The sequence below is a fragment of the Camelus dromedarius genome, chromosome 36 (assembly GCF_036321535.1).
Source record: "Camelus dromedarius isolate mCamDro1 chromosome 36, mCamDro1.pat, whole genome shotgun sequence".
Lineage (NCBI taxonomy): Eukaryota > Metazoa > Chordata > Mammalia > Artiodactyla > Camelidae > Camelus > Camelus dromedarius.
Window position 1 is genome coordinate 7,209,884 of NC_087471.1, and position 23,011 is coordinate 7,232,894.

The following is a 23,011-nucleotide window of genomic DNA, read 5'->3' on the forward strand; positions in this document are numbered from 1 at the left end:
CAGGAGCCTTCTCGTCTCGTCTCGTCTCGTCTCGTCTCGTCTCGTCTCGTCTCGTCTCTTCTTTTCCTTTCCTTTTTTCATTTCTTTTCGTTTCTTTTCGTTTCTTTTCGTTTCTTTTCCTTTTCTTTCTTTCTTTCTTTCTTTCTTTCTTTCTTTCTTTCTTTCTTTCTTTCTTTCTTTCTTTCTTTCTTTCTTTCTTTCTTTCTTTCTTTCTTTCTTTCTTTCTTTCTTTCCTTCTTTCTTTCCTTCTTTCCTTCTTTCCTTCTTTCTCTCTTCTCTTCTCCTTTTCTTTTCTCCTTCCTTCCTTTCCTCCCTTCCTCCCTCCCTTCCTTCTTTTCTTTTGCTTTCTTTCTTTCTAGATTCTTTTGGATTTTCTACATAGATGATCATGTCATCTGCAAACAAACACATTTAATTTCTTTTCTCCCCAGCCTGTATCCTGTTTATGTCCATTTCTTGCCTTGCTGCATTAGCTAGGGCTTCCTGTACAATGCTGAAAAGGAGTGATGACGGGAGCCAGCCTTGATTTGTTCCTGATCTTAGTGGGAAAGCTTCCAGTTTCTCACTATTAAATGTGACGTTAGCTGTAGGCTTTTTGCAAGTATTCTTTTATCAAACAGAGGAAATTCCTCTCTGTTCCTAGATTATTCAGAATCTTAATCATGAATGGTTATTTGATTTTGGCCTTTTTATTTGAAGTTGGCCTTTTGTAAATTTAATTTATGGATAGGATTTGGTCCAGTGGAGGAAAGTAGAGAGGGCCATTCAAGCAAGGGGATTACAAGAGTCAAGACAGGACGAGTTTGAAGATTCTTAAATCACATGCATGAGTAGAAAATAACTACCAGAAGATTTCTGAGCTGAGGAATAAGATGTTCTAAGTAGTGTTAAGTTAGAGTGGCACAGTTATACAAAATAGCATTATAATACCAATAATAGGTAGTTCTTCCCATGGTAAATGTTTTAGAAATGTTATTCAATCTCCACAGTAGCCCTATGATACAAATGTTGGCACCCATGTCAAAGAACAGAATCCAACCAAGTAAATTTGAAGATCTAGTTGGCTTTATTAGGTGGTTCATGAATCCGGCAGCATCCCGCCTAGCAACTAGATGGATGCTCCAGAAGGTTGTAGGAAATGGAAGATTTTTATAGGAAGAAGGGTGGGGTGAGGGGCTATTAGTGAAAGAAAAAAAGGATTATTTGAGGCCAGGAGTCTTCTTTTGCGGGAGGAAGAGGACAGCAAGGGTGTTACCACGCAGGTGGCCTCTTCTCCCTCTGGGAGATGGAGGGGGCCCACCTGGCGGGTGACCTCGCTGCTGCTGACCGGAAAACCCCAGTCTGTTGATTAAGATTACATTTCTGGTGAAGGTTGAAACTGCAGTCGGTCGGGTATTAAATCTCGGTTTAGTGTCTTGGGCTTTAGCACAAGTGACGCCATTTTGGGCCTGTGGTTTTTCTCTTTAACGTGCCATATTATATATGAGGAGAGACTGCCTGCTGGGCTGTCAGTAAAGACCCAAGGGCATTCATCTGAGTCCTAGATCATGAAGGAAAGACTAAAATCATGGGACTGGAAATGGAGAACAGCAAGTCTAAGATGACTGACCATTGGTGTCAAGCCTTAGTGACACAGAAGAGTGAAGTCCCCAGTCATCGCTCTTAAATAAACTGAGCTTTGTTTTTACTCCTACACTGCAGGTCACTGCTTATTGACTAATTGGGTATATTGAAATAAAATATAACATGCTTGTGTAGAAGACCAGGAAATAAGTTTTCCACTAGCTTTAGAGTGATTTCTATTTTAAAATGCCAAAAACCAAGAAGGGCTAGATTTCTGGTTGGAAAAATGTTATTTTGCTATTAATATTTAGATTGTGCTGTAAGTTAGGCTGTTATATTTTATGAACAATATTTTCTCTGTATGAATATTTGTGCCTAAAATATTTTAATGCTTTAGGGATAACCCAAGAGGCATTTTTGAATTTGCATGCTACTCTGTTTTTGATGATTTTCAAATGTCAGTGAAAAGAGAGAGGAATTCAGGTGAATTTTTTGAAATGTAAAGTGGTAATACTGGCATACAACCCGTGAAATTTTGATTTTTCATTTTGTTCTAAAATTAAATCATAGAAATATTGTATTTACTTTTCTAGAGATGAGAAGAAGAAAGGAGATGGAAAGGAATTTTCCGTATCTTTGCATTGAATTAACTCTAACTATTCGTATCTTAAAAAGAAACTTTTGTTTGGTTACTAAAATAAATATATGAAGAAGGCAGATAAATCAGAACGTTAGCTCCTCACGGTCATAGACCCCAATGCTTGCTTGCTTATTCATTCATTTATTGCATAAATGGTAATTGATGGTTTTTATTCCTCCACTGTTTTAATTGTTTACCTTAGAAGTAGTCCAATACAAGGTGAAATTTATTATAAAGACCACTTAGCGGGGAGGGTATAGCTCAAATGGTAGAGCACATGCTTAGCATCATGAGGTCCTAGGTTCTTGTAAGTGGAAAGAACAGTTGGGTCTTCAATTTCTGTGAAAGTCTTCTAGTTTTAAAGGTTCCTAAAACAATTTTTTTTTAAAAGATAGGTTTTGTGGAACTCACCAACGTTGTTTTGCAGTACCAAACTGCATTTGTGTTGACAGTGATTGAAAATGAATATGAATACCGAGATTTGAGTTTCATCTCTACCAATTAACTAACCTATTGATAATAAAGTTAGTGAGCATTTACCCAGGGTTTACTATGTACCAGGCACAGATCTAAGTGCTTTACATTTATAATCCCTTTATCCTCACAAGAACCCTGTATGTGAATTGCTATAATTGTACCCATTTTACAGGTGAGGAAATTGGGGGCACTAAGAGGTTAAATCACCTCCAGTAAGAATCAGTAAATACAGAGCCCGTGTTTGGACATAGATAGTTGAGTCCAGGGCTGGCGTGATTAACCACAGTCTAATACCACAGATCGCTTAATCTCTCAGAGATTACTTTTTTAATCTGTAAAATGAGGCCCACGTTCACTCCTTCTTTGCTGGTTTGTATGAGACTCAAATACAGTAACGCAGGGATTCTCGAAGTGTTGGCCTGAACCGGGAGTGTCATTGCTACCTGGGAACATGTTCAAATGCAAATTCTGGAGCCCTATTCCTAACCTGCTGGCTCAGAAACTCTAGAGGTGGGACCTAGGAATCTTGTGTTTTAACAAGCTCTCTTGCTGATACTGATGGATGCTAAAATTTGTGAACCACTGGAACTGTAATGTTGAAATCGTAGAATATTTACAACACTTGAATGAAAAGAAGCTAATAAATCCCCATGTATGCCCATCTAATGAATGAATTGCAAAAGTTTTCTGTATGTTAGCCCCATATCCCTGCTTCTCCCCAATAGTCTGACACCCCAGCCCCACCCTGGATGTAAAAATATGAAATTATGGTACTTTATTTTCATAATTTTTCCTATAGTTTTACCTACATATAGTATGTGTATTTAAAAAACCGAATTCATTTAGTTTTCCAAGATTTTGAATTTTACCGAAAGGCACTCTTTTGTGAATATTTCTCCTGGCTTTTTTTTTTTTTTTTTTTAATTTGCTCAACATTGTTAGTGGTATGTGTACAACTTTGACGAATGCATTCATTTTCCCTGCTGTATTCTGTATTTGACCATAACATAACTTGTTTCTCCATTTTCCTTTCAATGGACATTGGCTTGATTCATTTTTGCTATTACAAACACTGCTACTGTGAACATTCTTACAGATATTTCTCAATACACTTGTGCAAGAGTTTCTCTGGGGCACTGGTTTTCAAACTGTTTAACCTGCAATCTATAGGAAGAAGTGCACTGTATGTGATAACCCACCAATTTCAGCTTGCTTGGTATAGTATAGAGAAATATGATGGATTTTCTTGTATATTGGCCAAAGTTGGGTTTAGAACCTCCTTAATCTCATTCATTAGTTCTAGTAACTTTTGTAAATGCCTTAAAATTTTCTGTATGGATGATCATGCTGTTTGCTAATAAACACAGCTTTATGACATCCTTTCCAATTAATAAGTTTTTATTTCTTTTTCTTACCTTATTGCACTAGCTAGAACCACCATTAAAGTGCAGAACAGGGAGCAGACATCCTTGCCTTGTTCCCAGTATTAGGGAAGCACATTTAATATTTGATGATTCAATATGATGCTTGCTATAGGTGCATCACATAGGCATCACATAGGCTTTTTATCAGGTTGAAGATAGTCATAATTTGCTGACACACCTTTTCTTTTTATCATCAATGAATATCAATTTATCAAATACTTTTTCTGCATCTGTAGAGATTATCCTATGTTTTTTTTTTCTTTTCTCATCTTAATGTGGTGGATTACATTGATTTTTGATGGTCTTGGGGCTATTTAGAGGTGTGTTATTTAGTTTCCAGATATTCTAGAATTTTAAAAATGTCTTTTTGATATTGATTTTTAGTTTAATTCCATTGTAGTCAGAGAAAATGCTTTGGATGATTTGAATTCTTTTCGGTTACCTGGGACTTGTTCTGTTGCCTGACCACCATCATTTCTAGGTCTTTTTCTAGTGACTGATTTTTCTCCTAACTATTGGTGACATTTCCCTCCTTCCCTTCCCTGCCTGGTAATCGGGAACTGGGTATCGGACGTTGTAAATTTTATCTTGCTGGGAGTTTGAGCCTTGTTCTGGGATGCAGTTGAGTTATGAGGAAACTTACATTCTTATCAGGTTTGCATTTGATCTTTATTCAGTGGGACCAGCTCAGCCAGTAGTCTCCGGCCAGCTTGTTGCATTACCAGGGCAATACTCTCCAGAGTACTCAGATCGGTGGCCATGTAGCCCAGGGTTTCTTGACTCAGGTTGTGAAGAATGTGTCCTGTTCCCAGTCTTGCGTGAGGCTTGGGACTTGTTCCTCCTGTTCTTTCCCAGTGGTTCTTTTCCTTGCCCTCAGGAATTCTCTTCATGTGCACGCACTGACCGGGAGTCACGTGCAGGCTCCAAGAGAAACTTCTGCAGCTCCTCCTCTGCTGATTCCCTGCCCTGCACATTTCAGCCGTCATGACTTCCTTGACTTCTCAACCTTTTCCTCATCTCAGGGTGACTGCTGGGTTCTGTTTGCATTTCTCCTCCCTGCACTTTTTCCTGAATATGCATTTGTAGATTGACCTCATCTGTTTCTCGTCTGTCAGGCATCACTCTCTTGCACTGAATACTATTCAATGTCTGCAGACCATTGTGTCATATTTTTGTCCATTTTCTGGGTGTTGAAGACAGGGTAGTTCAGTGATCCCTGATGGTTCCTCTGGTCCATTATGGCCACAAGTAAAAACGAACGTGTATTCTTTTAAGAGAGAAAAAATATTCCAAATTCTTACTGTATTTCCAGTTCCAAAAGATTAGCTCAGAGTTGTGTATCTTTTTGATTTCGTACTTGTGTTTTCTGTTATGCTGAAAGATAATTGTTCCAAAGACATTACCAATAGTTATCCATTTTTATGTTTCTTCTTATTTTATTCTTTTTTTCTTTTAATTTTTTAAATTGAAGTATAGTCAGTATACAACATTTAATTTCTGGTGAACAGCATAGTGATTCAGTTATACATATATATATATTTCTTTTCATATTCTTCTTCATTATAGGCTATTACAAGGTATTGAATACAGTTCCCTGTGCTCTACAGTAGGACCTTACTGTTTTTCTATTTTTATATATAGTAGTTAGTATCTGCAAATCCCAAATTCCCAGTTTTCCCTCCACTCCCCTCTTTCCCCACTGGTAGCCATAGTTTGTTGTTTATGTCTGTGAATCTATTTCTGTGTTGTATCTTCTTGGTCTTAACAACAAACTAAGAGGTAGACAAAATACCAGTTTACAAATGTCACTTTATTCATGAGGAAACTGAAGACAAAAAGATGCAGTGACTCACCTGAGAATCCAGAATGGTAGCTTTTGGGCCAAGCTGCAGAAAGTACCTTTGATAGCTGGATTGTAATTTGGTTTCACCTTGATCTGTCACACACGGGGCTTCCATTTCTTTATTTATGGCACGACGAGATTTCTCTTCAGTGTCTAGCTCCTTCCTCAGCTCTTTGCTGTTCTGGTGCCCGCTTCCCTCCCAGCCACATGTACACACACTCTGTTTTCTCATGGTGCTTTCAGTAGGACATGCCTCTGGAGTATATAACACGGGAGAAGCTGGGCTTCAGTTCTGACACCTTCCTGAAGGTGACCTCTGTGGGGTAAGGGAGGCCTGTTGGGTTTGTCCTAGGACAGGTCCTGCGGAGATGTGAAGTCCAGGTCCAAAGCTGCTGCTGTCCTATTTGCATTTTCAGGCTGGTGATTTTAAGTTACGGGGTTTCCAGTCTGGTTAGGGATCATTCCTTTCCTCAGTGAACCGCATTTTTGTTTTTTATTAAATTGAAATGTGTTTTGCCTCAAATTCATGTACATACAGAAAAATAGGAGTTTTTTTTTTAAACGAGGGGAGGATTAGATTGATTGAATGATTGATTGACTTAATGGAGGCACTGGGGATTGAACCCAGGACCTCATGCATGCTAGGCATGCACTCCACCACTGAGCTATGCTCTCCCTGCCCCGGAATATTTTTGACTGTCATTTCAAAGTGCTTGTCCAGATTCCACAGTGATCGGTGGCTTTTATGTTTAGGATCTCTGTTCCTCAGTGATGATTTCTGTCCATTAGGTAGATGCTGCAAACTCAACTCAGTCTTACATCTGACCATTATTATCACAGATCTGTTTCATTTTTATCTGTATAGCAGAAAGAACCTGATGATAATGCCGTATTTGAGTGGGGGAAGGTGTTCTGCGCTTGTTACTAAGTTAATTTCTTTACTTGTCATTAAAACCCTGCCTTAGCGGCCCTCTGATTTTTTTTTTTTAACTTTTCCTTAATAAGAAAGAGGTCAGTTGAAAAGAACATAAGCTACCGGGACTTGAAGCGTGGTGACATTCGAATGTGTACCGCTAGTGTTACATCCGGACTGAGAGGGTGATAGTGAGTAACACCCTGGATCCTCAGTTGAATCACTGCAGTGATGCTTGGAAGAGGCAGCAAGAAAATAGTTCAAATGACTAAACTATCCCCCTGCTCTCATGCTGCTTCTTGGGGGAGCTCTGTACTTAGCTGCCTGCAGTAAAATGGGTTTGCTGTCCTTAAGGACATCTGCCCTCCATTGTCCAATCCCTTGACTTTGGCTGGGCCTTTGAAGCTAGCTTGTTCTGTCCCCTGTGCAGTCCCTTCCTGAATCCCAGTTTGTGTTGAATGGCTTCCACTGTCCTATTGGTGAGGGTGGTGGTGTCCATCTTTGAGGATGTGGCTGCCACCGTACTCAAAGTGGGAAGTTGGACAGGGCCAGAAAGGGGAAGGGTGAAAGGGGAAGGTGTCATTTACTCCGTGTCTCCCAGGGCTTGTCATTGTCTCAGGGGCTCTGTATACATTCTCCTCTGTGGGCTTTGCAAAACCAAAGGAAGAATAAACTGTTGCCTCTGTTTTTATATTTAGGGAAGCCTTGGGGGAAAGCGCCTCATGTTTCTAGAACAGAGTTTCTATTCTGTAATTTCGAGTTGCTTTGTTTTTAGCTTACCTCCTTTGCATATTCTAAGGAGACTTAATTTCCCATTAATTTAAATGAGATGGCTTATAGGTCATCACTTGGCACCAGTGAGGAATTAAATAAACTGTAGTTGAGTTTATAACTGTGAAATAGCTCTCCCATTAAAGATATATGTATCTATTCTGGCCACAGATAGATCTAATCCTGAAAAGAGGGATTTCTAAAGAATAGCCAACTAACTGGTCATGAACTCCTCCATTCTCCCAGAAGCTCTGGAGAACAAAGGTGAGACTCCGGTAAGAGCTGACTCCGAGGGAGGACTGCTGCTGAGAAGTCAGGCTCACGGCCTCATCTGAGAGCCCCTGGTCTGGATGGCTAGTTTGGAGCCTAACTGGAATGATCAGCATAAAACTGTGTTTGTTTGTTTGTTTTATTCCTAGGGTCGTACCTCCTATTGAAGTTGATTCTCTGATCCTGGTAGTAGACTGGAATTAAAGAGCAAAAGGAAAAAGTTGAAATGGCATTATTTCATTCTTTTTTATGGCTGAGTAGTATTCCATTGTGTGTATATGTATATGTATATACATATACATATACCACATCTTCTTTATCCAGTCCTCTGTCAGTGGACATTTAGGTTGTTTTCGTGTCTTGGCTATTGTAAATAGTGCTGCTATGAACATTGGGGTGCATGTCTCAAAAAAAAATAGTTTTTGTCTTTTTCAGATGTATGCCCAGGAGTGGGATTGCTGGATCATATATTATAGTATGTCTATTTGTAGTTTTTTAAGGAACCTCCATACTGTTCTCCAAAGTGGCTGCACCAGTTTACATTCCCACAAGCAGTGTGGGAAGCTTCCCTTTTCTCCACACCCTCTCCGGCATTTATTATTTGTAGACGTTGAGATGATCATACTAAGTGAAGTACGTCAGACAGAGAAGGACAAATATCATATGATATCACTTACATGTGGAATCTAAAAAAATACAAGTGAATTTATTTACAGAACAAATAGACTCACAGACATATAGAAAACAAACTTATGGTTACCAAAGGGGAAAGCAAGGGGGAAGGAGGGGTAAATTAGGAGTTTGGGATTGACAAAATCACATCACTATACATAAAATAGATAAACAACAAGGACCTACTGTACAGCACAGGGAACTATACTCAATATCCTATAATAACCTATAATGGAAAAAATATATATGTAACGGAATTACTTTGCTGTACACCTAAAACTAACACAACATTGTAAATCAACTGTACTTCAATTTTTAAAAATCTAAAAAAGACAAAGACAAAGTAGAAAAAAAAATCTACTCGGCCTTCTTGGATATCATTGCATTGAATCCAGGAGAAAATAAAGTTGAGGTGTGCCTTTTTAGTTTTCAGAGTTTCTATGGCTGAAAGTAGGCAGATTAAGATAGTAATGAAAAAAAATGAAATTTGATCGTCTTGATAGTATTTTGAATGGTAAACAACTCAAATTGGGACCTCATTCTGTGTTTGTGGGGTCTTTTCTAGATTACCTAGATCTTCTAGGTTTTCTTTTCTTAGATTCTACCGAAAGACTAGTAGAAAATGTCATTTTTCAGTTATTCTTCAGGGGGTTGTAACTGGAGGATTCATGAAAGAATTGAATTCATTAGAAAGATTAACTACCAGTTACCCACTGACTTTTCATTGTCAGAACCAATCCTTATTTGGGGGCCTGTGTGTTTTGCTGGTTTCTTGTTGCATAATCCTAAGACCTCAAATTTCTTCTCTTCTTTCCCTCTCTCATGTAAGCCTGATGTGAAAAGGAAGTCCAGGCCAAATCAAAGGTTTGGTGAAACGCAAACTGTTCTACATTGTAGACATACTGTCTTGTCTGGTTGGCTCTGCAAAATTGTGCTTTTGGGACGTAAGCAGCACGCTGCTCAGGGAAGAGTTCCCACAGCGTGTCTCTCTCAGCCTCGCACTCAGCAGCCAGCACGGCGGCTCCCACACAGCGACTCCCCGTTCTTGTTTAATTTCCTCAGACGAAGCAAGAGATTGCAGTGGTGCCTGCTCGTTCAAAATGCACAACTTGTTTCTCTCGCCTCTTATCATCACCTCATGAATCAGAGGAAGTCGGGGCCACAGGGACCTTTAGAGACATCTGGTCCAATGTCTAGTTTACAGATGGGAATCCGAGGCCCAGACTAACCCATCCAAGGTCATGCCTGTGTACGTGGTGGAGCTGAGTCTTTGTTTTCTGTTGAGAAATCGCTGAGTTACAATGTTGTGTTAGTTTCTGGCTTACAGCATAGTGATTCAGTTATCTATCTATATATATATATATTCTTTTTCATTATAGTGTATTTCAAGATATTGAATATAGTTCGCTGTCCTTGTTTATCTGTTTTGTATATAGAAGTTTGTATCTGCTCATTCCAAACTCCTAATTTATCCCTCCTCGAGTCTTCATTTTTATTTAACCCGGAGGGTTTCCTTCGTTCCCCCTTTCTCTGTCTTTCTCTGTAACAGTTACTCACATCCCAGGGAGAAGACGCTCCAGGGAGTGTATTAATTATGTGCCAGTTCTGGAAGCAGTACCAGACAAGCAGACATGATTCCCCAGTCACTGATTTGTATGATCTGGCTTGATTTGGGAAGTGGAGTCTCACTGAATGAGAGACTTCTAAGGCAGACAACATAATGAGAGTCTGTCAGGCTCCTTTCTCTGCTTCTGGGCTATCGGAGGGCATTCCTTTGCCATCCAGGACCAGCCTGGTAAAATGAGATGAATGGGGCATCACAGGACCACGTTGGTACCAGCTTTGCTGCTTGTAAAGCTGGGTTCCTTGGGGGCAAAGTGCTTCCCCCTTCTGAGTCTCAGTTTCCTCATTAAATAATGTGGTTAGTTAGCGCCCACCGGACACAGTTACTGTATCGCCTATGGAAACTAAAGTGCAGCGGCAACGAGGTGCGTAGAGAGGGTAGGATGGACTCGGTTCTCAGGTCTGCGGTGAGTGAGAAGAGACGACGGCTGGAACTGATGGGAAACTTGTGGACACTTCTGCCCAAAGACATCAAACAGGTGGTACAGATGTCCTGTAACTGGTGACTTGTCACTCCAGTGAAAGGCATTGTCGAAGGATGTGTTTCCCATGTGAGTCTCTTCAAAGGCTTGGCTTGGAAAGGCAGATTCTCTCCTGTAATCAGCAAAAAGAGGCCAGAGAGGGGATCTGATACCCCTTTCCTGGGTGGTGGGAAACCACAGCTGCTGCTCCCGAGGGAGGCAGAAGTGCCCTGAAGTTTGGGGAAGAAGTGGTGAATAACTGAATTGATCGGCGGATTTTATAAAAGTCACTCTTGTGCCTGGAGCACCTTCGTGGGGCCTCGTCCAGTGCCTTGGAATGTGACAGACACAGATGACTGCGTAACCAGGTTCCCCACTGGTGAGGAGTTTACCTTCTGATTGCTGGCAGATGATAGATAACACAGATTATCTGTGATGAGAAACCCAAACTGTGTTGGAAGGAAAAGGTGGGGGGTTCGGAGAAGCAGGAGATCCTTGCAGGGTGATGGGGAATCAGTAATCATTTATGGAATTGTGAATGTGAGCTTCTCAGTGCTAGGAAGAAAAAGATATGCTGTTGTTCCAGGCAGAGGTAATCCATGAATTGAGCACAGAATTTAGGGGAGAATAGAAAAGTCTTGCCTGGAGCAGAGGGTGGAATTTGGCAGATGTTGGAGGCAGAGGTGGATAGTTAAGGAGGGGATAATTTGGGGAGCACTTTGTCAGGCTTTGGAGTCTAGGATTTCGGGAAACCTAATAGTCTATGGTGTGTGTGAGTGTGTGTGTGAGTGTGTGTGTTCGTTCGTGTTCGTGTGTGTTCACACCAGTCCTTGGTAGGTGTTTGTGCTTGGAGCTGCCATTGCTGGGGGCCAGCTCTGAGAGCTTCTGCTCACTTTCCTGATGACTAAGAGCAAGGGAGAGGTGACGCTTGGTCATTACACAACACAGTGTGACACAGCGACCTCACTACTTCCGGATTCCATCTGCTGGTGGGGCTGCTGGAAGGAACCAGTTCAGTGGGAGGTGGTGAATGGGGGCTCGGGGGAGTCAGGGATGGGAGAGCCACATTTTCTCTAGAAAACCAGCTACGTCCTTAGTGGGCAGACACTTGCATCAACTGGCTGTCAGACGAAGGAAGTGAACTTCAGTGGAATAGTAGCTGTGGCTTATGGCCCACGAAGGTGTCTAACACCCAGAACTAACCTCTCCTTCTGAATTCTGTGCAGTTTCTCCTCACCCACCTCATCAGTCAGTCCTTGTTCTGAATGCATGGTATAGTCCAAAAGCTCAGTAGTAAAGCAATTCCAACAGTATCTGTTTAGGTTTCTGTGCCAAGACTCTGGACTTTGGGTGATTCTCTTCAAAAAGAGAGGCCACTTGAGAAAGGTGGCTGGAGGTGTGCGCCTACCTTTGACGGACAGATGGACTGTGCTGAAGGGAAAAGCACACAGTGAGGCTGCAGATTGAGGTGCGGTGCTGGCTCAGGGAGGATCGGTAGGTCTCCACGACTGGCAAATGCCAGGGACACCTTTCTTCCCTTTTTAATGGCCCTTGTGGGATCCGGCAGATGGATTGATGGATCTAGTGACCAGACCAGCCTCCTCTGCTCATCAGAGCTGCAGAGTTTGGGAGCATCGTGGTCTCCTTAGATCGTCAGGTCAGTGGGTGGAACCGAATCTTTAAGATGGTTCTTTTTCCCTGGAAGAATGTAGATCACTCATCCTGAGTGAGAGCAAGAAATAAATCAATCTGACACAACATTGTAAAATGATTATAAATCAATAAAAAAATGTTTAAAAAAAAAAAAGAAAGAAATCAACTTTAAAAAAACACTTTTTTGAAGTCTAATTGACATATCATAAAATCCACCCATTTTTAAGCATATAGTCCATTGATTTTTAATAAGTGCGCAGTTACATGACCATCACCACAAGCCAGTCCAGTTTTAGGATGTTTCCGTCTCTCCTGTAAAGCTCCCTTGTGCTTCCTGTGCTCAGTTACCATTCCCACCCCCAACCTCAGGAACTGATCACCTGCCCCGCATCTCTGATGGATGTGTCTATTCTGGACATTGTATATACGTGGAAACTTAACATATGTTTTGTGCATAAGACTTTCATGTAACGTTTCTGAAGTTTGTCCACATTGTGGTCTGTGTTTGTGATTCATTCCTTTTTATTGATGAGTAATATTCCACTGTAGGGATATACCATCCATTTATTCATCCATTCATCCTTCACCTGATGAGCTGTTTCTGGTTTTTGGTGATTGTGAATAAGGCTGCTATATTGGTTTCTTGTGGCTGTCATAACAAACTACCACAAACTTGGTGGCTTAAAACAACAGAATTTTATTCTGTCACAATTCTGAAGCCCAGACGTCTAACATCAAGGTGTCAACTGGCTGTGCCCCTTCCAGCTGCTGTAGGGGAGATTCCATTCCTTGTGTCTTCTGGCTTCTAGTGATTGTGGTACCTCAACTTGAGGTCACATCACTTCTACCTCTGCCTCCATCCTCCCGTTGCCTTCTCTTCTGTGCGTCTCTCAGAACGTCCTGTCTCTCTCTCATCAAAGTGCAAGTGATTGTGTTGAGGACACACACTGAATATTCAGAATAACCTCCTCTCAGTACCCTTAACTTGCTCAGGGTTTGTTTGTTTGGTTTTTTTTGCCACATAAGGAAGCATTCAGAGGTTCCAGAATCTGATGTGTACTAACTACTCAGCCATAAAAAAGAAGAAAATAATGCCATTTGCAGCAACCTGGATGGACCTGGAGATTATCATACTAAGTGAAGTAAGCCAGAAAAAGAAAAAAAAGGACCATTTGATATCACTTATATGTGGAATCTAAAAAATGACACAAATGAACTTACTTACAAAACAGAAACAGACTCACTGACATAGAAAGCAAACTTACTTACAGCGGAGGGGAAAGGGGAGGGTGGAGGGATAAACTGGGAGTTGGGGATTTGCAGATACTAACTACTATATATAAAATAGATAAACAATAAGGTTCTACTGTATAGCACAGGGAACTATATTCAATATCTTGTAATAAGCTGTAATGAAAAACAGTTTGAAAAATAATATATATGTATATAACTGAATCACTATGCTGTATACTAGAAATTAATACAACATTATAAACCGACTACACAATTAAAAAAAAACCAATCTGATGGGGATATCCTTTGGGGGCGATTTTTCTGTCTCCCACAGCAGCTAAAATTTTCACATAAAGTTTCTGTGTAGACATGCTTCCATTTCCCTTTGTAGATAACTGGGTGCGGAATTGCTGGATTGTATGTAAATCTATGTTTAACTTTCTAAGGAACCGCTAAACTCTTTTCTGAAGAGGCATATCATTTTACATTCCTACCAGGAGTGTTTGAGGGTTCCAGTTTCTCCACATTCCTGCCAAGTCTGCCTTTTAAAAATCATAGCCATCCTAGAGGGTGTGAAGTGGAATCTCATCTGTGGTTTTAATTCGCATTCCCTGATGACTAACGGTGTGGGAGCAGCTTTTCTTGTGCTAACCAGTCATCATCTGTGACGCCCGGCACAGTGTCTCTTCAGAGCTCTTACCCATCTTAAAACTGGATTGTCTTCTTCTCGAGTTCTAAGAGGTTGTCTCCTGGTTTTCATGATCTGGTCCAGTCATTACCAATCCTAAGGACTGTGGTGATTGAGGTCACCTTGATGGGGATGTGCTGGGGCAGCCCATTTCCCCAGGGTGCCTAGAATTGGGGCAACGCAGCCACCCCTGCCTTGAAGCCTGCTTAAGTCTGTTTCCGGAGAGCAGGTGGGACTGACAAGCGGCCCCCTGTGTCAGGGAAGCTGGTAAGCTCAGTGGTGGTGTAGCCTGGCTCTTGTCTGACCCACAAGAGGACTGACCCACAGACCCCCACAATGTAGTCTCATCGTAGCCTGGTTTTTTTTCTTTCCTAACTCTCATCACCATTTTAACTCTGTCGTTGTTTCTGTAATAATATATTTACGATCTCTCTTCCCATGTTAGATTATTAAAAATCCCTTGGTACGGGGACCATGCATGTGTGTTTCAACACTCCGTCACTGGTCTCCAGCACGATTCTGCGGTACATAGTAGGCAGCCAACCAGTATTTGCTGGATGGAGGAATGACAGTAAAATACCAGTCATGGGGGCCCAGGAGGACGTTCTCTGCTTCGCGGTGGGTGGTTCACGTGAAAGAGAGGGTTATGTGTTCAAGAAGTGGCTCGCTCACTGCTGGATGTGCTCTTCGGTGACCTATGTCTTAACTGCCACTGACGCCATTTCTCCCCGCTTTTGTTTCTCATTTCCAGCCATCTATAACTTCAACGCCTCCCAAGATGTGGAGCTGTCGCTGCAGATTGGAGACACAGTTCACATCCTGGAGATGTATGAGGGTAAGTCTGGATGGCCTTCTGCCAGACGGGGGTGGGGGTGGGAGGGGCAGGCAGGAACAGGGGATGTTACTTATTAATGACGCACTCAGAGCAGACAGCAACATACTTTGTTTCCTGAAGCAGGGTGGTAACACTCCAGGAAGTGCTCAGGTTATACAGTCTTATACGGAGGGCGATTTCAAAACAGCCAGCTGGGTGCGTTAAGTGCAGGTGTGCCTGGACACCCAGAATCAAAGTGCAAGGCTCTGTGGGGCGCCAGCCACTGGACGCAGAAGGAACGGATGCAGTGCTGGCTCCGAGGGACACCGGGCTGGCAGGAGCTCGGACGAAGCGCTGCTGGTTATGTGGCTCTTTCTACTCAGCACTGAATGTTGCCAGACTGGGGAAGAAGTGAGGGAGAGATTTACTGATGATATCAATTCCATGGTGTCCCTAAGTCACCAGCACACTAGGACCATCTGCTTATCCTCTTGAACTCCTTTGCCTTTTGAAACCATGGGTCCCCCAAGCCTTACTCGGTCACATCGCTTTGTCAGGGGCCTGGTTCAACCACTCTTTCTAGTCTTTGATGACACACTTTTCTTCATTGTACAGGTAAAAGGCACACGTTCAGATTCCACATGGGCTTGAAAAGAATGTATATTTTACAGTTACTGGGCACAGAGTTCTATGGATGAGAATTAGTTTCTGATTTTGTTTCTCTTTTTCTCCCCCTAGATTTGCTACATGCTAACATTTTTTTCCTGCTTTTTCTGTCACTGAGAGAACTGAGTTAAATATTCCACCACGATTGCAGTTTGTATCAATTTACAATGATGTCAGTTTTGTGCTTTCTGTGTTCTCAGGCCTGTTTTTAGGTGTATACAACTTTAGAATTGGTACATTAGATCATTCCAGCTTTGTCGATTGATTGATTGATAATTTCAACTTTTAATTCCTGTCTGTAAAACTTTCTAAATCGTTACCTTCACCTGCACTGATGCTTTTTTCCCTATTCTGTTTCGTCTGAAATTCCAGCCAGTTCACTGGCAGTGCTGGGGTTCCAGTTTTTTTGTCCTTCTGGCCCCACAAGGCTATCAGAAATACTGCTCAGCCACTCGGGAACCTTTTCTTAATTCAGCAGCTGCCCCAGAGGAAAGCATCCCCCAATGCTGGCCTCATCTTTCCGAGTTTGGTCTTTTTCAGATCTAGACCTGGTAATTCTTCACTTTACCATGTGAGCTCCTGTGTGTGTGTGTCTGTGTGTCTGTGTTTTCCAGCTTTTCTGTTTGACCTGCGGCGTGTGGGATGACAGAGTGGAGAGTTGATCTGAATTTGAGTAGATGGTATCTTTTAAATACATTTTGTATTCTTCTTTTTTTTTCATTTTTATGTGACCCCAACATGCTTCTTGAAATAGTTAATTGAAGCACTTTGTCCTCATAGGGTTCGTATTAGTGGCAATTTTAAGTGTGTGTACTATTTATACTTTACCGAGCAATCTCTGAGTTGACGAGTGAGCATTCCCAAAAGTGGCATTCCTGCGGAACAGGCTGAGGTGGTCACTGAGCTTAGCTGAATATAAATATAAACACACAAGCTCGTCCATGTCAAATACCTTCTGGGGCTCAAATCCAGAAGCCACCTGCATCCATCTAATGTATTGTGACTCACACAGGGGTACGCTTGCCAGAAGTGCTGGCCTGGCTAATAGACAATCATACAAAAAGCTGTTACTTTATCATGGCTGCATCTGGAATGTGATGATCCAGGTGCTATAGGTCCTGGCCGCAAGAAGCCGATTTTCTTAATTTTTTTTTTTTAGTGGGAGAGAGGTAATTAGGTTTATTTAATTATTTATTTTAATGGACGTACAGGGGATTGAACCCAGGACCTCGTGCCTGCTAAGCATGCGCTCTACCATTTGAGCTGTACCCTCTCCCCCGCTTTTCTTATTATTTTCTTATTAATCCATAATATATGTGGGATGCCAGACACAGAATTCTTTTCTTTTTTTACATAGTCAGTTTACAATGTAATATGAAAATGAATATATGTATGTTCAGGTATGACTGAAGCATTATGCTGTTGACCAGACACAGAATTCTTTCATCTCGAAGAAGGACGCCAGTACCCAATCTGTAGAAGTGGATGTGTGCCAAGGAAAGGGGAGACTTAGAATATGAACTCATTCAGTTCATTAACTACCAAATGGCGCGTCAGCTTTACAGAGACTCTTAGACTGGCTTACGTTTTAAAATAGTGTTTATTTTATGGGATTAATTTTTTTAATAGTGCATGCGCCTTGCCAGATGCAGTGGTAGGTTCTTCTATCTGATGAGTACTCTGAGTTCTTGGCTGGGTTCTCAAATTCCTTGCTGCTTCCAGGCAGTTCAGGATGAAGTGAGAGCAGGAGTGCTTTGCAAACGTTCAGCGTGATGGAAACGCTGAGTAATCATTCGGGTTCTCTCTCTCCTCCCCCATCTCCTCTTTCCTTTAAAAAAAAGTAAACAAAATTGCAAACACCCACAGGACTGCCCGATGGAATTTAAGGGTAATGCCGGCACCGCTTCATGGCCCTGGGGGTTGTGCCTTTCAGCTTCCTGTCGACTGTGACTCCAGGGGTGTCCCCCACCCAGCCCTGCGCGCCCTGCTGCACCCTGCCTCTGAGATATTTGCACATCAGACCTGTGTGTGCTCTTCCAGTGTGGCATGAGTCCACTTTTCTGGAACCCAGACTTGATAAGTTCTTTTCTGCCCACAGGCCACAGCAGGATACCATTTAGAACTCTCCTCTTGTTGTTTCCTGCTCTGTGGTAGATGAATGATTATGAAAGCGGTAGCTCCTTGAGGACAAAGGCTGTTCCTCCTTCATCTGTAGGGCACGTGCCTTGCACAGCTCTAGCCGACAGTAGGTGCTCGGCGAGTCTGGGACGAGTTCAGATGAATAGGAGACCAAGGCAGGCTAGTGTGGAGGGTCAGGGGGTTGTCACCGCCACAGAGCCCCAGAGAGTACAGGGCGGGGCTGCTTTTCTCCTTCCATGACAGGCCAGCATCTCCAGCCCTGTGCAGACTACAGAAGGATTTGGTTATTGCATGAGCTTCTTTTTAAAATAACAGCTTTATCGAGATAGGTTTCTAACACCAGTTTACCCATTAAAGTAGACAATTCAACGGTTATTTACAAAGTGCTATTGACAGCGCTGGGCAATCATCATCACTGTCTACTTTTAGAATGTTTTCGTTATCCCTGAAAGAAACCCTCTGCCCATTAGTGGTTATTACACCCCAGCTCCAGGAAACCACTAACCTAATTTCTGTCTCTATAGGTTTGCTACTTCTAGACATTTCCCGTAAATGGAATCATTTAATGTGTAGTCCTTTGTGACTGGCTTCTTCTATTTAAAATAACCTTTTCAGACCTCACACTGATCAGAACGGCCATCATTAAAAAGTCTACAAATAACAGATGCTGGAGAGGGTGTGGAGAAAAGGGAAACCTTCTACAGCGTTGGTGGGAATGAAAATTGGTGCAGCTATCACGGAGAACAGGATGGAGGTTCCTTAAAAAACTAAAAACAGAGCTACTATATGATCCAGCAATCCCACTCCTGGGCATATATTCAGAGATAACTCTAATTCAAAAAGATACATGCACCCCAATGTTCATAGTAGCACAATTTACAATAGCCAAGACATGGAAACTGTCCATCGACAGATCATTGGATAAAGAAGATACACACACACACACACTGCATATACATATATATACAATGGAATACTACTGAGCCATAAAAAAGAATGAAATAATACCATTTGCAGCAACATGGATGAACCTAGAGATGATCATACTAAGTGATGTAAGTCAGAAAGAGAAAGACAAATACCATATGATATCATTTACATATGGAATCTAAAATATACAAATGAACTTATTTACAAAACAAAAGCAGACTCAGACACAGAAAACAAACTTATGGTTAACAAAGGGGAAAGGGGGTGAGGGAGAGATAAAGTAGGAGTTTGGGATTAGCAGATACAAACTATTACATATAAAATGGGTAAACAACAGGGTCCTACTGTATAACACAGGGAACTCTATCCAATATCCTGTAATAAGCCATAATGGAAAAGAATATGAAAAATAATATATATATACACACATATATATAATTGAATCACTTTGCTGTACACCAGAAACTAACACAACATTGTAAATCAACTATACTTCATGAAAAAATTTTAAAAAACAATCTTTTCAGGATTCATCCATGTTGTAGCATGTGTTCCTACTTCATATCTTCTTATTGCTAAATGATATTCGTTGTATACATATATCACATTTTATTTATCCATCCTTCAGTTGATGGCTATTTGGGTTGTTACTTTTTAGCTATTATGAATAATGCTGCCTCCTTGAACTTTTGTGTGCAAGTTTTTGTATGGACGTATGTTTTTGTTTCTCCGGGCTGTATCCCAGGAGTGGAATTGCAGGATCGTATGGGAACTCTGTGTTTAACCTTCTGGGGAACTGCCAGACTGACTGCTTGAGCTTTGGCTCCAAAAACAGGAGACCACAGTCCACATGAGAGAGCTTCCATCCCTCATCCCTTATCGCTGTTTCTCTCTGTAACCTTGCCCTTGAACGTCATTTGTTGCTAAAAATAAGAAGGAGGTGGAATTGACTGAAAGATTGTATGCTGTTCATCTTTTATAGAGCCCCGAGAATTGTTTGCTTGCAGAAACTTGTCCAGGGGACAAAAATCTTCAAGGATCGAAGCAAGCGTTCTTGCCTCTCTTCCTGTCTGGCACCAGCCCGCCTGTGGTCATTGACGAGTCTTTGCTTTTTAACCAGACAGAAGGTTTGGCAGCGAGACAGCTGTTCTCTGTCTGAGTGTTCTTTCCCCCTGCCCAGATCCATGAAGAAGTGTGGATACCCAGAGGGGATTCCACTTGTGGCCATTTGTGCGTTCAGCAGGACTGGCTGAGCAAGGATCGTGCCCTCAGGTGCCAAGGATGCTTACTGAGCACAGGAGACGTTCTGGGCACTGAGGTCACCTGAGTGACAAACAGGCAAGGTTCCTGCTCACGTAGGGTGTTCATTCATGGGTAGACAAAACAAGTGACCTAAATATATAAACAAAAGCATTGAGATACTTAAAAGTGCCATGGTGAGAAAAAGATGGTGTTACGTAGACCAGAGGTAGATGAGGGTGACAGAGAAGGTGAGGAGGAAGGACCACTTTAGATTGGATGCTTTTGTCTCTATCTTATCTGGCTTAACAGTGCCTGAGCAAACCATTTAAACTCTTTGTGTCATGGTCAGTGCATCTAAAATTGGGTCACTCTTGGAATTGAAAGTGATTAAATGATAGGGACTTGAAAGTTCAGGTTTCAGCATCCCTGCTGCCCTGAAGTGCTCCTGCCCTGGGGTAACCAAGTTCCAGGCACAAGTCATTTCATGCCCCGGGTTTGTTGTTCCACCAGCAGAATGCAGGTTTCCTGTGTTTGATTCCTGTCCATTGGTTAACTTGTTTTCAGCTCCATCAACCAGTCTCACGCTCGAGAGAGAGGTTGAGTGGTGTTAACAGTGATCTCTGGGGGTGAGCATGACACCATTGGCCCCTGTTGGAAATAACAAAGTGAGATAATGTCTCAGAGGCGTTCCAAGCTTTCCAGAGGCAGGCATGGCGTAGTTTTTATATTATTTCAGTGTGATTTGTAAAGACCCAGAGGAGAGCACAAAAGAGTGGATTGGAACCTGAGGAAACGGGCAATCCTGAAAAGTTGCAATAAGAAAAAGCGTTTGTGTCTATCTAAGAGGGCCTCTAGAATCTACCCAGGTTATGTCTTCTGTGTAGAATGAAGCCAGTTTTAAAATGAACCTTCATCAAGAAATCCACTCCCTTATGATATGAAAAAGAAAAAATTGGACTCTGACTTGGGCTGGACATGTTTTGCATCTTGTCCTTATAAAGTAGGCTTTTTTTGGGAAGTCTGAAAGGCAGGATTATGATGCATAGGTGAAGTTACCTGCCACCGAATTTGAGCTTCATAGGTGACAAAACTTTCCAGCAGAGGCATAAAGAAGAAGAGGGGGCATTTGAAGAGTGTTTTCCAAGAAGAGGCCTGATGAGCATCTTTCTGAGCTGCGGTGGTACAAACCCTGCATTGGACCACATGATGCAGTAAAGTCTTCCCACTCTTCACAATGTCTGATTCGAGAAACTGGACTATCACCTCCTACCATCCTGTGCAAGAGTGAGTCCAGCTGGCAGCCTTGTCACCCCTTTCTTGTTCCTCTTTTCTGTTCACTTCCTTCTATGTGTGGTCAGCTGCACCCAGTGACCATAAAACAAACGAGAGGCCAAACCCAAACTGATTTTTAAAAATTGGCTCCTGACAGCATGTGTGCAAGTTGACTGTGTATAAGCTGAAATAAGACATTCGATGTCTTCATTAACTTTCATCGACTTTTGTTACCCCCTTCGTCAAGATAACTGAAAGTTGATTTGCAATTCAGAATCCATTGTCTTGCCGTGTTCTAGTGGGGAAAACAGCTGCCTTTATCAAACGTTGAGTGGCAGTGAGCCCAACGGCTCGGATTTTATGACCAGGATTGCGTGCAAACATTTTGGCTCGAGTCTTGAAAGCAAATCAGGCCCCGTGGCATTTTGGTGAATGTGCCGGTCACTTCCCACATCTGTGTGACCTTTCCCTTGAGTACAGCAGGACACATGTTCCCGAGTTGTGTTTTTTCAGTAGGTGCATGTCGCGGTAGGAATGTGTTGATGAGGAAAACTGATTAAAAGTAGAGCAGATGACAATCTTATCCCAGGTTGATCAAGAAGACGCTACCAGGGGGAAGGTATAGCTCAGTGGTAGAGTGTGTGCTTAGCATGCACGAGATCCCGGGTTCAATCCCCAGTACCTCCGTTCATTTAAAAACAAACAAATAAATACAAACCTAATTACCTCCCCCCAAAAAAACCCCCCGAAAAATTAGCAGAGAAGAGAATATCTGCTCTTATTTTTCCTCCCATTTTTCTACCATTTTCTTGGGGGAGGGAACATTTGGACAGGCTTCTGAAATTCCACCTTTAAAATTTTTTATTTACATCTGGGCAGGTGTGGAATCTTTTAGGACCAGAGTCAGAACCCTTTCCTGATTTCAGCCTTCATTCAGTTACTTCATCATGAACTGGTGCTTGGCGTTGGCCCATCTGGGCAGCTGGCCATGTGCTGAAGGAGGCAAGCGCAGGCTGCACGCAAAGATGTATCGGGGTTGCTCTGGAGGAAGGTTCTCGGGAGCGCTTGGTGTCCCGTGCGTTTTGGTCTCCGAGGGATCTTGGTGGGATCTAGGGGTCGAGAAGGAGGCAGAGTGGTGGGCAGGCTCCTTGCATTCCCATGCACGCACATGCCCACGCCTGGCTGCCTTCCCACCTCTGGATGCTGGCCGTTCACGCTACTGGGTGTGTAACTTTTATCAACAGTGCCTTGGCTGTCTCATCCCCATTGCGGATCTCAGGGCATCAATCACTGTGGGGCTGGGTCAGACTCGGTGAGGAATCCGTGTGAAGAGAAAGGCCTAGAGGAAAGTTCAAAACTGATCGAGGGCCCGTCGGAATAAGATGCTTCTCCTCTTGCTTATGTCTGGAAAGAGAAGGCGAAATAGATGCCTCTGCTTTGCTCACGGCCATCGAGTCATTTATGAACTTTAAAAGCATGTAAGGAGACTTAGGCCTCATTAATATTAACTCTCTGCTAGAATGCCCCCATTTTACTCAACCTGCAGAGGCGAGTCGTTTTACAGAAAGCACTGGACGAGCAGAAAACACACCTGCCACGTGAGAACTTCCATTCTTTCCCATCTCTCTCCTCCACCTGGGCTTCAGGCTGAAAAATGGACGTGGCAAGACAGGAAGGATGCTTGTTAAAGAGGATGAGTCTAACCCTTCCATTCTGT

General features: G+C 42.3%; 1 protein-coding gene across 1 annotated transcript in view; it reads left to right on the forward strand.

Annotated features, from left to right (window-relative positions):
* The window catches only part of DOCK5 (dedicator of cytokinesis 5), a 176,548-nt gene that overhangs the window by 32,305 nt on the left and 121,232 nt on the right, over positions 1-23,011 (forward strand). Inside the window, exon 2 of the mRNA XM_031442198.2 lies at positions 14,983-15,066. Coding sequence (XP_031298058.2) covers positions 14,983-15,066 — 84 coding nt within the window. The remainder of the gene's footprint in view (positions 1-14,982; positions 15,067-23,011) is intronic.